Below are 17500 nucleotides of genomic sequence, written 5' to 3'. Positions count from 1 at the left end.
CCTGAAATATTGCAAGAAGTCAGTATTGAAATTGGAAGCCTTCTTCTGATTCCCTTCTTTCCCCCCAAAACTGACAAGAGAGGGACTCTCCTTCCCTTGTATGTTCAGTATTGATATAAGGGAGGCTTTTTTTCTCTCCTGAGTCTGCACTATAGAAAGTAGGGTACGGTTTCATTCCATTTTCTGCACAAGTGTAACCAGTAACCAAAACACGCCCCTTATCCTTTGTATCTGCACTATTATTGAAATTAGGGTCCTTCCTCTTCCTTTATGCCAGAAACTATTGAAATTAGGTCCAATTCCTTTCTCTTTTGTTTGCACTAAGGAAATTGAGTCATCTCTCTTCTTAGGCTCTACAGTTTGAAAATAAGGACGAATTACCCAATCTGTGCTCTATATTCTCAAACTTGAAAATGATTTCCTCATGTTGATAAGAAGGCCTTCGTTTCTAACACAAAATCTAATATTAGCCACACTCTCGTCTCTATTTTCAACATGGAAATTAGGAGCTGTCCCCTTTTCTGATTCAATTGCTATAAACATATCTACAGCAGCCTGGTTTTCTATGTTGAAAATTAAGAGCTATGTATTTTATTTTTAATAATTACATTTAAGGGCTGCTTCTTTCTTATTCTCTCTCTATTTCTTTATCTATGCATTTGTCTACCTCTACAGACTCCCAGAAACACCAAAAAGATGAAATGGTCAATGACAACCAGGAAAGAAGTTGTTGTTCCTGCGATTCTGTCACCTACAAATTGATCTTCAAAGGTCTTTGGTCTCGACGGACTCACCCGAAGGACTTCCCAACACGTATGTTCATCAATCATTTCACTAATTAATGACATATCTAACTAATATCTTCGTCATGTAACCAATTATAACACACAACCATGTATAACATGCACCCCAATTTAGAGTCCTAATCTGTCTTAAGAACCTCATAAACACCATGTATAGCATACGTTGTTTCACAGTTCCTTTAAAGAAGATCAACATCGCACACTAGACATAGTGGGTGGCACCATCCTCTGAGAGAGGCTGAGGAAAATTTTACAAGGATGCTGGTGTCAAAGAGATCTAAAGATTTATCGTTTGATTGCACTAATTTTCAAAAAGCATTTCCGATATTTTTCCCATGAGAATTTTTTGATAATCTTAGATGTTGGCCTGTCGTTTTGACATTCCATATTATGTATTGATGAAATATGTCTTATGCACGAATCGTCTTTTAATGGTACAAGTGTTCTTTTAATGGTGATAAATCTGTCAGCAGTAATTCTTTATAGTAATTCTTTATGGGGTGTTTAATCACATTGACTTGTAGCAAGGCGTTGAAAGAGTGTTAGTAACCGAAAAGGGGCAATAGTTAAACAATGTTTGATAACTGCACTAGGCGCACCAGGTGATTGTTCAAGGTGCTAAAATCTGGGAGCACCAAGCAAAATCTTAACAACTTCAGCAAAAACTTCTTAATCCAAGTAAAATCCTGCGGTTTCAAAGAACATAAAAGAAAAACAAAGAGAGATAAAAATTATATGTAACAAATATTTTTTAATGGTAGCCCTAGTAACAATGTCTGTCATTGAAGAATTGCTGTCATTGTAAATAAACAATGTTTTAGTAGAAAATTAAGCCATCGGCAGCTGAACTATTATATCACACTATAAACTATTGTTCCTCTCTGCTTTTACCATACAATCATAGCAAGGAGAAGGGGGTGTACATTGTAGGATGGGCCTAGGGAAGTGAAATACCCTGGATACGAAAGTAAATACTTTAATCCAATTAGTTTTCATTATGTAAAAGGTATTGATATACAAGGGTGGGCAAAAGTAGATATACAATTGCTTAATACAAGTAGAACCTTCTTTTCATTTCTCTATTTCTTGATTAGGATCAGAAATCTGTGATTATGATAAAATAATTATTCCTAATTTCAGATATTTATGATATGACTGGAAATTTAACAAACGATGTGAACGAAAGTAGATCATTCCATTCATATCAAGCAACCTATTATACCTACGTATAATAATGGTTTATGATTTAAAGACAAGGCCAGCAATTTTCGGCAGAGGTGGTTGGTGTTAGTGGAAACCATCGTCCCCTCCCCCAGTACAAGACTCGTATTTTATTTCATAAACCTCAAAAGGATGAAAGGCAAAGTTGAGCTTGGTAGGATTTGAACTCAGAATCTAAGGAAACATTGCAAGATATTTTGTCCAATGCTCAAACGATTTTGCTACCTCTCCACCTTATCTCGATCTAATAATAACAATATTAATGATAATGATAAAAATTATAATAATAATGATAATAATAATGATAATAATTATAATAATAATGATAATAATGATAATGATTTCTTTTACTTGCTACCAGTTGAGTACTGGGGTCAATGACCTTTGTTTATATGTAAGGCTTCAAATACATTGACTTGTTAATTCATGATTTGTGTATCATGATGATCCCTCATCACCACAACAACCACCACAACCACCATCACCATCAACGCTATCATCATCACCACCACCATTATCAAACCCCCCCCCCCATTACTACCACCACCATCACTAACATCACCACCATCACAACCATCTCCACTATTACTACTACAACTACTACTACATCATCACCAACACCACCATTTCCCCCACATTAGTATCATTACTCCCACCACCTCCACCTTCAACACTCCACCATCACCACCACCATTACTACTACTGTTACCACAACCCCTTCTATCAGCACCACCACTACTACATCCATCCACTAATTACACTGTCCCCATTCCCTATACTCCACCTCCTCACACTACACCTCTCTCTCTCTCTTTCCTCCTCTCCAGAGACCCACCTGTTGCATTGGTCCAGCGTCGTTGGTGCATCCCACAGCACAGAGTACAACATCTGGCAGTACGGAGATTTCGCGTCCCGGGCCGTGAAGTACGTCTGTGAGTACGGTTCGTCAAATATCCTCGAGACTGAAATGAGAAAACACGTAAGTACGATGGCGGCGGCGGCGGCGGTGGGGCTCAAAGACATGTCTTAATTGTTGCGGGGGGGGCGTGAAGAGGGAGGGGTTCGTGAGTGCAAAAACTCGGTTCTGATTGCTGTTGCTGTTGTTGTTATTGTGCTTGTTATTGTTGCTGTTCTTCTTCTTGCTGCTGTCACATTTTTTTTCAGATGCTGTTGTTATTTTTTCAATGATTGTCATTGTTGTTGTTGTTGTTGTAAAGTCATTTCCATCTGGTGCTCAAAAGTTTCTGCCAATCTGCCATTATCAATAAAATAATGACCCTTTCTATTAAAAGCACAAGGCCTGAATTTTTAGAAGGAGGGGGAGTCAATCACATCGACTCGTGTAATTTATCGACCCCGAAGGGATGAAAGGCAAATTCAACGTTGGTGGAATTTGAACTTAGAATGTAAAGACAGACGAAATACCTGAAAGTATACAAATACACACACGCTCTCTCTTTACACCCTCTCTCTATTTCATCTCCCACTCGCTCACCCTCTCACTCTCTTTCTCCCTCTCTCTCTTTCTCTCTTTCTCCCTCTCTCTTTCTCTCTTTCTCTCTCTCTTTCTCTCTCTCTCTCTCTTCCCAATAGCCAGTAGCTACCCCAGGTGGATTCACCCAAATCAACCCCCCCTCACACACACAGTCCCTTCTCCTTCACCCTGTCCACCACCCCACGCATCCCTGTTATTTTGACTGGCCTTCTCTGTCACTTCCTAACTACAAGCAATAAATACTAGGGCTGTCATCCACCCACCACCACCACCACCATCGGCACCATCCCCACTACAGCTGCTACTACCTTCACTGTCACATGTATTTATCAACACCACCACTACCACTATTTGCATACCACCACAAGGACCAACAAACAACCAATACCCCAAGGTCAACACTACACCTCCATTACCACTAACAATACTACACCACTACCATCACCACTACCATCACCACTAGCACCCTCACTGCCGCTGCCACCATCACCAGCACCACCACCTCCTCCACCACCACCTCCACCACCACCACCACCTCCACCACCACCACCTCCACCACCACCACCACCACCACCACTACTACCACCAGCACCACCTCAGCTACCACAATATCACCACCACTTACAACATTGCCGCCATTGCCAGTACCATCAACACTACGTCCACACAACCACCATTACTCACAGTTCTGCACCATCGCCTCCACTAACATCACCGCCACCATCAACATGTACCTGTTGCCACCACCACCACCAACAACAACAACAACAACAACAACAACAACTACCCAGCCTTTACCCTAGGTAGATATCTTTTACTTACCTCCAGACACAGTCTCACAACCCCACCCCACCCCACCTCACCCCTCGTATACCCAGATCCTGCATTAACTTAATACCTCCTCCCACCCCTACCCCCTACACCTTCCTACAGCTGCCGCACCCTCTCCCACTTCTGCACCCCACCTCTCTTCTTACACCCCCACATCCACCCTTAAACCACCCCAGTAACCGATCCCATAATGCAGTTCTTTCATTTGCCCCATTCCAGTCTAAAACGTCTCAAGGCGTTCTTTCATATATATATAAATGTATGTACATGTGTGTGTGTGTATATGTATACATGTATATATATATATATATATATATATATATATATATATATATATATATATATATTTATATATATATACACACACATATATATATATATATACACACACACACACATATATATATATATATATATATATATATATATAATGTGTTATGCATGTGCATGTGTATATATGTATATGTATATGTCTGTGTATGCATATGTGAGCATGTCATTTATATATGTATGTATATACGTATATACATACATACATGCATGCATACATATATGTATGTGTGTATCTATGCATGTGTCTAAAAATATTCATCTATATCTGTATGTGTGTATATAAGTACCAGACTTGAAATATATAGATATATATGCACCATCTGTATGCGATTGTCCATGTGTGTCTATACATATTTATGCTTGTAACATTGTGTTATGTCTGTAACACTGTGTGTGTGTGTATTTACATGTGTCTATGTATATGTTTATATCTATATGTGAGTTTGTGTGTTTCTCAACAAGCTCCTTCCTTTTAATTATTGTCTTTTAATATCTTTCTCGTTAATGCTGATGTTGTTGTTATTGTCTTTAGTGCTAGTTGTTGTTACTGATACTCTTATGTTGTTGTTAAGTCCCAGTCAGTAATAATGTATCTAATATCACATTATTTAATGTGTGATGTTTTGTAGCACTCATTGTCTCATAGCATGCGATGTTGTCTAGACAGAAGTAACTAATTTTAACATTATATGTGTTAAAATGTTTGTGGTATTTATAAGTAGATACAAGATAGTAACTAATAAAGGATAAAATGTTCTTGGGTGTTTTCATAAAGATAGCTGGGTTGAACAGAGAATTTGAATCAAGCTACTCAGCGCCACTCAGTCCAAAAATTGAACCTGCAACCTTATGATCATAAGCCCAACATCTTAACCACTATACCACATGCCTTCACACACACATACACACACCACACACACACGCACACACACACACACACACACACACACATATATATATATATAAATTGCATAATATTTCAACCTGGAAGAATTCAAAATTGTTGCCATATTTCTTTGAATTATTAACTATTCTAACACTGTAACACTCAGACTAGAATGGTGCCTCCTCCTTCTGTCTGTTAGCATGGGTGGTTGACAAGCTACTTCACAATTGTTTTTAATTAGATAAATAGATTAACTGAAGAATTTTCCACACAAAGCCTTAATGAACAACTCAAAGAAAAAACAAATTAAATTAAGTTTCTTTGTTTTTCATTTTGTTTCTTTTGGGTTTTAGGTGGGGTTTTTTTTTACATCAGAGAACCTAAGATTGGTTAGTGATTCCACTTGTAGAATCTCACATCTTTCTGTTTGTTCTGGTTGGAGTGGGGTGGGAAGAGCTGAAGGAGAGTTGTTTCATGTTTGTGTAGGTTGACTACATATGCAAATAAAATGCTAGCATGAAAAGCAGACGTTAAACGGTGATGATGATGCATTTATCTGCTGGTTGCTATTAAGCCAAGTCATTGAAGCATCAGATAAACGGCCTTGCAGTGTTTGATCTAACTCACCACTGTTTGAGTTCAATTCCAGCCGAAGCCAGGTCATCTTCACCTTTCCTCCAAGAGCAGTAGATTGGTGGTACTCTAAGAACATTGACCAGGTATCTTCTAGTGTTTGTTTCAGTTCCTTGTATTCTGAGTTCAAAGCCTGCCATGGCCTACTCGGATCCCTTTAACATTCAGATTTGTTTATCAAATGTAATGCTTATTTATTCCCATTGGTATCAGTTAATCCTGCATTATCTTGTAGCTTTGAGATTTCTATTATGGGATTGTTTAGTAGAGTAGGTGTGAGAGGCTGGACATGGCCAGTCTGAACATAAAAACAAACAGGATATTTTGGTCAAATATGACCATTTTAAATGCTAAATGCTGAATAATGATAATATTAATGATTTCTTTTACTTTATTTTCTAAAAATAATAATTTTAACAAATCATTTTTCTTTTCTTGTTTCTATCATGCAGAGTGAGAAGATCCGTACAGTTGTGAAAACACCCCAGATGTGGGGTAATGTCCTTGGTTCCCACCAGGCTTTATTTTCAGTCAACAAAGATTACCAATTCTTGTCCCTCATCACTATGATTGGCCCCAGTCCGGACTGGTGTGTAGGTAAGACTTGTTCTTAGACTCTTACTTACCGTTGTTGTTGTTGTTGTTGTTGTTGCTTCTTCTGCTGCTGCTGCTGCTGCTGCTGCTGCTGCACAACCCTGGGTCAGTCCTGATCCAACAAACCCATGTTCTTTTGAACCTTATCTTGCACTATTGTAAATGCTGAATCGTGGAAGATGCACCCTTAATTATGGAAACGGTACCCGTAAAGTGGTCGGCATTCAGAAGGACATCCTGCTGTGAAAACCACGCCTAAACTGACCGTGGACCCTGGTACGGCTCCCAACCATGCCAGTTCCTGTCAAACCATCCGACCCATGCCAGCATGGATAAAAACTGAGGTTTGATAATGAAGATGATGATGATGGTGCCAGCGATGACAAAAATGTAATTCTAGGAAAAAAACTCTTTAAACTTACCAAAACTCCATTCCTAAGATTGGGCAGTGTCAAGAAGATACACACCAAATGCCTGTTATAAGACCAAATTGGCAGATAAACCAGTGGAGTGCTCCTACCTGTCATTGAGAACGACTGGCATAGATTTCATTTGCTTTCAGGTTGTGGCTCAGGACAGACATGGTGGCTGCATCGGATGAGGAAGTTTGCCTTTAGGTTCTGCTAGGCAGACATTGCCTACCTACCAGAACCAAAAAACCAAATTTCCTCATCTCATGCAGCTACCACGTCTGACCTGAACCACAACCTCAAAGCAAACGAGGCCCCACTGGTTGTCCTTCCACTCTCATGACCTCCCTCACCCCCTCAGCCATTGATGTGACATCACTGACACCATACTTCCAGCCCACCTCAGCCCCACAATCTGAAGGTCCAGAACAAATATCACAAAGAATATTTTTCTAACGTTCTACCGATTTTGTCATCCTGCTGCTATTTCTAACTAGTTTCCATGACCAGGTAAAGAGGCGTCTTTAGTACTTTGAATCGAAGGGGTAGAGAGGTAAGTATGCGAGGGGAGGTAACTCTATGGTGCTGCTGTATCAGAATTCCCAAAAAAGCACCTACAGACCCTGACATTTAGTGTAGAAGTTCCGGTAGTGAATTGTTAGTTTAATAACAAGTTAGTTTATCTTTAGTTGGCTTGTAGGGGTCGGGTCATCAGATCCTTGTTAGGGTGGGGCCATCAGGAAATCCTTTTTTCTCAAATTTCAGGCTCATTTCAGTCTAAAATTCACTTCCTCCAGCCACGCCCACATTCTTATATTTAACTTCTTGTCTCCATCTTCATTTATGATTTGATTGTTTTTGATGTTGTACACGTTTGTCTTGTTATTGTTGTTGTTTTGGATGTTGAAGTTCGCCAGAGTGCTAGTGTCTTGAGAGAGAAGTTAGACATAAGAGGAATTAGCTGTTGTGTGCCAAAAGGAAGACTGCACTGGGTTGGTCATGTGATGCGGATGGACGCCGGCAGCTCCATAAAGAAGTACCAATCTCTCAAAGAGGATGGAACGCATGGAAGTGGGAGACCCAGGAAGACATGGGATGAAGAACTGAAGAACAACCTCAGGACACTGAACCCTTCTGGCGAGATGACGAAGGGCCAAGGAACCCAGCCCTTTGCTGTACTCGAGAAGGTCTGTCCTCCTCCGCAGCAGAAGTGTCAAGACCAATCCTTCTCATGGTGTAAAGTACTCGTGGTGGTGCCACGTAAAAGCACCCATGTGGCACCCCATAAAAAGCATTTATGCACTTGCATGGTGCTGCATAAAAGCACCCAGTACACATTGTATAGTGGTTGGTGTTAGGAAGGGCATCCAGCCAAAGAAACCATATTAAATCAAACAGCTGGAGTCTGGCCCCAGTCCACAGCTTGCCAGCTCTGGTCAAACCATCCAGCCCATGCCAGTATGGACAATGGACATTAAATGATGATGATGATGGCGGTGGTGATGGTGATCATTATCCTCATCCTCATCGTTGTCATCGTCGTCATCATTGTCATCATTGTCATCATCACCACAGTCACTGTCACCATCATCATTGTCATCATCAACGCCATTGCTTCCCCCACCACCACCGCTGTCATCACCACCAACATCATCATCCTCGTCATCACAACCACACTGTCGCTGCCCTCACCACCACCAACGACAATGACAACACTACCACTATCATCATCATCATCATCATCATCATCACCATCACCAGCGCCACAATCACCACCATCATCATTGTCATCATCCCGACCACCATCCTCATCACCACCACCGCCACCACCATCATCATCCCTACCCCCTCTTTATAACTGACGTTTCTGTTTGTTTTCACTCGTAAATCTGGGTGTATCTAAAAAAGCTCCCTTTAAAAACCAAGGGACCCCCGGTCTTCTTTCCTTCCCACCATCGCCACCACCAACACCACCAACCAAACTAAACCAAGGGTACATCCTTCCCACCCCTTTCTGTTTTATTTATTTATTCACACCCTCGACTCCATCCCCGCCCCCACCCCACCCTCCCCGTCCAATATTTATATAACAGCAGATATGATATGCCATCTCGGCTACCTTGTAACCGAGTTTCCAATAACCTTCAGGGTAGATTTTGAGTACATTCAGAGGGGAGGGTCACCTCCCCCACCTTCTCGGGTTGCAAATACACTGGAAACACACAGATTACTCTAGTGTCTTACGACATATTTCACCTCTGGCCATACTGCAGCATTTCTGAACATATTGTACTTGGGATGTTATTGTTGTTGGTGGGGGAGGGGTAGCAGCGGCGGCGGTGGTGGTGGTGCTGGTGGTGGTGGTGGTGGTGCTGGTGGTGGTGATTCAAAATTCACCGTTATTGCTATTGATGTTTTTGTTGTTCTTGATGGTGGTGGTCATGGTGTAGCTTATATTGATTTGTTGCTGTTGTTGTTGTTGATATCGATATTACTATTAATGCATCTGTCATCGTCATCGTCGTCGTCGTCGCCGTTGTCATCGTCATCGTCGTCGTCATTTCTGTTAACTTCAGTTCAGCTCTGACTAACGTCAACCTATTCCCCCAATCAACCGCTCAAGTTTCATTGATTTTTTTTTTTTTTTTTTTTTTTTTAAGATATTGATCAGTTTCTGAAACCCTGCCAATGCCATTTTGCGTTGGAATAGCTCTTTAAAAAGATCAGGAATTTTTGTGAAGATTTGGTTGCTAAATTCTGTAGCCTGGTTTTGTAGTTAAGTTTGCTTCCCCACCACATGACTTTAGGTTCAAACCTTGGACAAGTATCTACTAAATTGATAGTATGTTATCAACTTAATGTGACAGTCCCATGAAAGGGAAGAATGCTACTATTATTTAGCCCTAGGAAACACCATTTCCTGTTGGACTTGGCACATTTCTTGTGTCCTTATGTTTTCAAAGTGGAGATAAGCACTTCTGCCCAGCAAAGCCAGCATCCAGAGACTAGTTTCAGAGTCATTGCTCTTCATCAGTCTGGAGTAGCATGGCTTTGCTGGGTGGAGGTGCTTGTCTCCACTTTGAAAACATAAGGACACAGGAAATGTGTCAAGTCCAACAGGAAACGGTGTTTCCTAGGGCTAAATAACAGTAGCATTCTTCCCTTTCATGGGATTGTCACATTAAATTGACAAACAATAGTAGATTGTGGAAAGGTCAAACAATGGTAGATTGTGGAAAGAGAAATGAGGTGAAATAATAGTAAATTGTGTGTAGGGAAATGAGATAAAAGGAGATAAGGTAGAATAACAATGCATTGTGGGTAGAGAGATACGGTGGAAAAGCAGTGGATTATGGGTAGACAAGACATTAGTTAAGATTATATATTGAACTGAGAGCAATGTGGTGCATTGTGGGAAGGGATTTATGGTAAAACAGTAAAGAATTGTTGATAATGTGACAGTGGTAGAACTGAATGTGTTGAACATTCGGTTCTAAAAGTAAATTTTGACATTGATTTATAAAATTGCATGTTTACATAGCAGTAGATTTTGTGTCTATATAAACATACATAAATATATATATGTGTGTATGTATGTGCTTATATAAACACACACATATATGCATTCATGTATTAACTATGTGTGCGTGAGCAAGCTGTGTATCTCACCTGATTTCTGTTCTGTTGGTAGGTGTGAGCTCATTAAACCTCTGTCAGAAGAACTGCAGCTGGGCTGATAACTTGGAAATAAATCTATATCCTTGGGATGCTGGAACAGATGATGGTCCCAGCTATATGGTAAGCAGATTATTATTATTATTATTATTATTATTATTATTATTATTATTATTATTGTTATTATTATTATTTTCTAATTTCAGCACAAGGCTAAGAATTTTCATGGGGGAGAAGTTAGTCGTTGACATCAACCCCCAGTAATTGACCAGTAAATTATTTTATTGACCAACAAAATACAGAGGTTGATGCCATCAACTAACCCCCACCCCCAACAAAATTGCTGACCTTGTGCCTACATCAGAAAATGTTGTTGTTGTTATTGTTGTTGTTGTCATCAATGGTGGTGAATTGGTAGAATTATTAGAGCATGGAAGAAAATGCTATGCAGCATTTGCTCTGGAGCTTTACATTCTGAGTTCAAATCCCACCAAGGTTGACTTTTCCTTCCATCTGTCTCTCTTCCTCTCTCTCTCTCTCTTTCTCTCTCCTTCTCTCTCCTCTCTCTCCTTCTTTCTCTCACTTTCTTCATTAATTTGTCAACCTCTCTCTCTTTCCCCCTCTTCATCTCTTCATTAATTTATCAATCTCTCTCTCTCTGACTCCTTTTCTCTCTCTTTCTATCTCTCTCCTCTCTTTCACCTTTTCTCTCCCCTCCCTCCTTCTCTCTCCCTTCTCTCCTTCTTTCTCTCCCTTTTTTCATTAATAACCAACCTCTCTCTCTCTCTCCCTCTCTTCATACCTTCATTAATCTATCAACCTCTCTCTCCTCCTCCTCTACAGGGACCCAAATCAGCAAGTGACCCACAGCAAAGGATCCATCGGATCACAAACCGCTATCCGAACACTCCGTCGTCTCCGTTCTATGGTCCGAACAAGATTGCTCCGATGGCTCGTCTCATCATCAGCAAAGAGAAGGAGAAGTGTGGAGGGAAACACACGCTGAACGAAGGAGAGAATTCCCGGACGACGGAGGAATTGGTGGACCTCATGAAGAAGAAGATGGAGATGAAGAAGAAGCTAGGTATGTACTGGTGGTGGCGGTGGTGGTGACAGCAGCGACATTGGCGGCAATGGCAGGGGGAGCATCGGTGGTGGTCGTCGTGGTGGTAGTGGCGGCAGCGGCATTGGCAGGGAGGGAGCATTGGTGGAAGTGGTGGTGGTGGTGGTGGATGTGGCGGAGGCGGCGGCGGAGGTGGCGGCGGCGGAGGTGGCGGCGGCGGAGGTGGCGGCGGAGGCGGCGGCGGTAGCAGGGGGAGTCATTGGTGGTAGCAGTGTCAGTGGTCATGGCGGCAGCGATGATGGTGGTGGTGAGGGTAGTAGTACTAGTGGTGGTGGTGGTCGAGGTAGGAGGTGGGGGTGAGAGTAGTAGTAGTAGATGTGGTGTGTAAAGGATGTCTGTATTTGTTTATGCTATGAGTGAGTACAGTGAACATATAAATATATACATCCCTGTGTTCTCTGTATGTTAATGTATATATATGTATATGAGTGTGTATGTATGTATGTATGTATGTATGTATGTGTGTGTGTATGTATTATGTGTGTGTGTATGTATGTATGTGTGTATGTATGCGTGCATGTATGTATATGTGTATGTGTGTGTATGTGTATGAATGTATGTATGTATGTATGTATAGGCACAGAGACTTAATTTGTGTGTACAAATGAAGGAAAATATTCCTTATAACATGATGTTAAAGTTTAAGCATGTAATGAGTCTCAATTGGTGATCCAGTCAGTTGTTACTCAAAGTTTCTCATAATCAGACAATATTTAGTGAATAATGGCTGATCGTGTTATTCCCCAAAACAGTAGCCATGCCAATTCTTATTGGCCAGAATGGATCACATGTTTGAAAATGTTGCAAGCAGAAAATACCTTGGCTGCTACGATATAAGAGAGGCTAACTAGTTTCAGTATGTGATCATGGATAGGAGCTACTCTGAAATTTACTTCAGTAGATTTGGGGTTGTACAGAGACGATGGGTTAGCCACATTGTTCCAGGCATTAAAAAAAATACTGGGATCAATTTGACTAAAATTCTTCAAGATGGTGCCCCAGCATGGCCACAGTCTAATGACTGAAACAAATTAAAGAACAAAAAAATTAAAAGAACTTGACAAATGTATTTTCCTTATTGCTTTTTATCTTTTTCAATTGTTTTTTTTTTACTTTTTATGCCTTGTTTGATTCTTTTACCAGAAATGGAAAAATGTGCAGCCAACGAATGGAGTGAATGGACGGCGTGTTCAGCGAGTTGTGGAATGGGTTCACATCAAAGGAGACGTACTCTGAAGATGGCACATGTGTTGCCATCAATGTGTAAAACAAAGTTGATTGAAACAAAGAAATGTTTTGAACTAGCCACTGGCTGTGACACTGGAATGGATAAAAAGAATGGTTTGAAATCTCCAAAGAAGAATAAAAAGCAGACCCTACGTCCTGGTAAAACGTTGCCATTGAATTATGAATTCAGACACCAACAGAAGATGGATTTCAAGGACAAGTGTGCTGTGACACCTTGGTCACCATGGTCACCATGTAGCGTGACATGTGGCAATGGAATGAGGGAGAGGTGGAGAATATTCACATCGGTGGATGCCACACCAGAAAGATGCCGTGTACGGAGGATGGAGAGAGATTTCTGTGTCGGTCGAATATTTGACTGTCAGAAGGCCGAAATGATGAAAAACTGGACATGTAAGCCAACCACATTCATTTCTCACTTTTCCATATCCTTTATTTATTTTACTGTGTCCAACCCATGCCAGCATGGAAAACAGACATTAAATGATGATGATAATGGTGATAATGTGCTGCTGTAATTTTGTGATGGGGGCAGATACTATAACTTTCTTAAATGAACTTTAGGTTACTTAAAATATGTTTGTGACATCTTTCAACTGCTAAAAGGCAAATTCACTGCAGTTACCAAGGAGAAAAATTCTCTTTTATGATAAAAAGATGTAAGAACACCATATCTGTCCAGTGTCGCCCCCTGTTGGATTCCCAGACATCAATGTTTCTAGCTGTTTAGCCATTATCAGTGTGAAATACCTAAGAGAGACAACTCTGGGTGGACCTTATCAAAGCCATGGCTTTAACTACAATACAGTCAACAACATTGGCTGGTTTATTATGGTTCTTTCTTAAATGTTTTTTTTACAATTTTGCAGTGGGTTTGATGAGTGTGCAAAGTTAGAGATACCAGCATATACCCTTCCAACTTTTGGATGTGAGGTACCTTACTGTGTATCATACCATGTGTTATTGAAATAAACCCTTGGGTTTAATGGGTGCATAGTTGACCCAGCATCAGGGTTGATCAACACCCACCTTGCACTCCCAGCAGCGACAAACTATACATCTGTTCTCATTGCCCAGTCATCAAGTAGCATTCTCTTTCTCTCTTTTCTTCCACTAAGAGAACATGTGTGTGTGTGTGTGTGTGTGTGTGTGTGTGTGTGTGCACATGCATGCATGCATATGTGTGTGTATGTGGGTGTGTATGCATATATATATATATATATATATATATATATATATATATATATATATATATATATATATATCATATGTATGTATCGTATTAGGAAGTGGGTATTCCAGAGTTGTGGCAAATGCATTCGTGGACAACAGGAATTCTTTATGCTGCAGAAAGATTCTGGTTAATTGATGTCAACCAGTAAGACATCTGTTAGCCAAGCAATATACAAATGTCAACATTTGTATATCCATACAACCCACATATGTAAAAACAGATGTAAACACCTTTATTTCAAAATGTATTTCTTGTCATATTTATATACTCACAACACACACACACACACACACACACACACACACACACACACACACACACACACACACACATACAGACAGGCTGACTCAATGGAACATGCACAAATACATATACAACATGCATATACTCACTGAGTCGCATATACACACACAAGAGAATATATCAATGTACACTGATGTATACATATACATACACACATACATACGCATAGATACAATGTACATCATATATACACATACATATCTATGTACATATAGAGACACATACTTTTATACTTATATCAATGCACATACACATAACACATATACTGATAAACATATACATACATCCATACATATATGTAAACAAACTTACACACAGTAACAACACATGCACATAGATATACTTAGTGCACAGGCATATACATACATGCACACATACATATACACATGCATGCATGCATAGATGCTTTCATACATACATACAGCAATACACATATGTATACATAAACACATACATACACAAGCACACATACATGTATACTTAATCACATGCATACACAACACACACACACACACACACACAAACACACGTACATGCATACATACACAACACACGCAAACGCTCACATAAACACATACATATACACTCACATACATACATGAACAAATACATGCGCAACACACAGGCATACATACATGCATACACAAATATATATATATATACACAACATACACGCATATGTACAGGCATATACGCGTACATTCCTACCCACCACACACATACTTAAACACATACATACCACACACTCACACACAACTACACATATAAACAGAGCAACATATGGACAAAGTTCCACTGTAAACGCCATCTCTATACATTTCTCTCCCCTCACAGCTGTGTGTTCCCAGTCCCCAGAAGATGGTCCCTGCAGGGGGTCGTTCCCACGGTGGTACTATGACCCAAACATGCGGAAGTGTATCCAGTTTAATTACGGTGGTTGCCGTGGTAACGAAAACAGATTCCAGACTGAAGAAGCCTGTGTTAAATCTTGCATAGAACGCATGAGTGAGTATATATGTATATATATATATATATACATGCATGTTTATATTAATCTCTGTGGTGTTGTGTTGTGGATTTCATCCGTTTCTCTTTGAATTTGGGCCCACAAACATGTTGTCTCCTCTCTGTCATTTCTATCACTACTATTATGGCCTCTGCTCCTTGGAACCAGTTTGTCTCATACTCTCCTCCACTCAAGCACCTTTGATCCACTCATCTCTCCAACTTTGAGTTGAAAAGCCCATTACCAACCACTTTTTTCCAATCCTTCCATCACAGTCCTTCCTCCCTCTGGAAACTCTTTCCTTCTGGTGTCTTTCCAGCAGGTGTTGACCTACAGCAGTTTAAATGTTAATGGCATCAACCACCCACATGGGGCCTCTGAGAGCCTACAATGGTCATTGGCACTGCCCCTTCAACCCTGACACAGTAAGTGAAGCACAAATGATGAGGGCGGTGGAGTGGTGAAGACATCATCAGCATCATTACTACCACCACTACCACCACTACCACCACCATCATTATTATCATCAGCACCATCACCATCATCATTACCATCACCATCGTCATCATCAACATCAGAGCTTCACTTCAAAATATATTCTTCAAGTACACTGACAATTGTCCAGTCTGAACTATCAATGCGTCACAAGGAATCGTGAGAAGAATGCAAGTGGTCAGACATCCTTGGCTTGTCCCTTCTCCCACACCAGCCACACCAGCCTCATCGCCACCACCATCAGCACCCTCACCACTACAACCCACTGACCTAGATCTCTAAAGATTTTACTCGAAAAACAGGTTCCATTATTTTTGTCATTTACTCTGTAGAAACTAGAAAAATTGAATGTAAATTTGTTGAAATATCAGTCATATACGTTCGTTGTTTACTACTACTACTACTACTACTACTACTACTACTACTACTACTACTACTACTGTTGCTGCTGCAGCAAATACTATTACCGCTAATAATAATAATAATAATAATAATAATAATAATAATAATAATAATAAATGGTTTCAAATTTTTGCACAAGGCCAACAGTTTTAAGATAGCAGGGAGATTAATAAATTACATCAACCCCTGTTCTTGATTGGTATTAATTTTATGATCCCCAGAAGGATGCAAGGCAAAGTTGACTTTGGTGGGATTTGAACTCAGAATAAAGAATGCGGAAAGTATTTGGTCCAAAATGCTAAAAATTCTGCCTGCTTGCTGCTTTAATTCCTGAAATATGTTATGAATAATCCAAATATTTTGTGTTGCTATTTCAGAGTTGATAATGATGATGAAGGAGAAAGATATGGCTAACGTGAAGCAACAAATGAGGAAAATGAGGAAGAAATTGAAAAAAGCTCGTCGACATCGCCATGTGAATAACAGGGTCCACTGCATGGTGACCCCATGGTCGAATTGGTCAGCTTGTTCAGCCACATGTGGTAATGGAATCACCATGAAGAGTCGAATGATCAAAGTTAAACCAATGAATGGAGGAAGGAGATGTCCAAAAAGAATGGTGAAAAAGAAGAAATGTAAACTTGCCAGATGTTGTGAGTATTTCTTGTATTTTGGTGTATTTTGACATAGGCTGGGGTGGTGTCGTGTATGGGGTGCAGTGTGGGGTGGGTGAGGGAGAGGTGTGGGTTTGGTGTGCAGTGTCATGTGGATTTGTGTCATGCTATAGGCCTGAGGTCTTGTGTCGTGA

General features: G+C 40.3%; 1 protein-coding gene across 2 annotated transcripts in view; it reads left to right on the top strand.

Moving 5' to 3' along the window:
* Window positions 1–17500, top strand: part of LOC106871221 (spondin-1) — a 70328-nt gene that overhangs the window by 51186 nt on the left and 1642 nt on the right. For both annotated transcript variants that reach the window (XM_089363545.1, XM_089363544.1), the window contains exons 5-12: window positions 676–813; window positions 2852–3003; window positions 6655–6799; window positions 10898–11004; window positions 11725–11965; window positions 13148–13645; window positions 15624–15794; window positions 17070–17345. In XM_089363545.1, coding sequence (XP_089219671.1) covers window positions 676–813; window positions 2852–3003; window positions 6655–6799; window positions 10898–11004; window positions 11725–11965; window positions 13148–13645; window positions 15624–15794; window positions 17070–17345 — 1728 coding nt within the window. The remainder of the gene's footprint in view (window positions 1–675; window positions 814–2851; window positions 3004–6654; window positions 6800–10897; window positions 11005–11724; window positions 11966–13147; window positions 13646–15623; window positions 15795–17069; window positions 17346–17500) is intronic.

The sequence above is a fragment of the Octopus bimaculoides genome, chromosome 15, assembly GCF_046866305.1.
Source record: "Octopus bimaculoides isolate indiv1 chromosome 15, ASM4686630v1, whole genome shotgun sequence".
In the NCBI taxonomy this organism is placed as follows: domain Eukaryota; kingdom Metazoa; phylum Mollusca; class Cephalopoda; order Octopoda; family Octopodidae; genus Octopus; species Octopus bimaculoides.
Note: the sequence above shows the minus strand (reverse complement) of the source record. Positions and strands in the feature narration are given on the sequence as shown.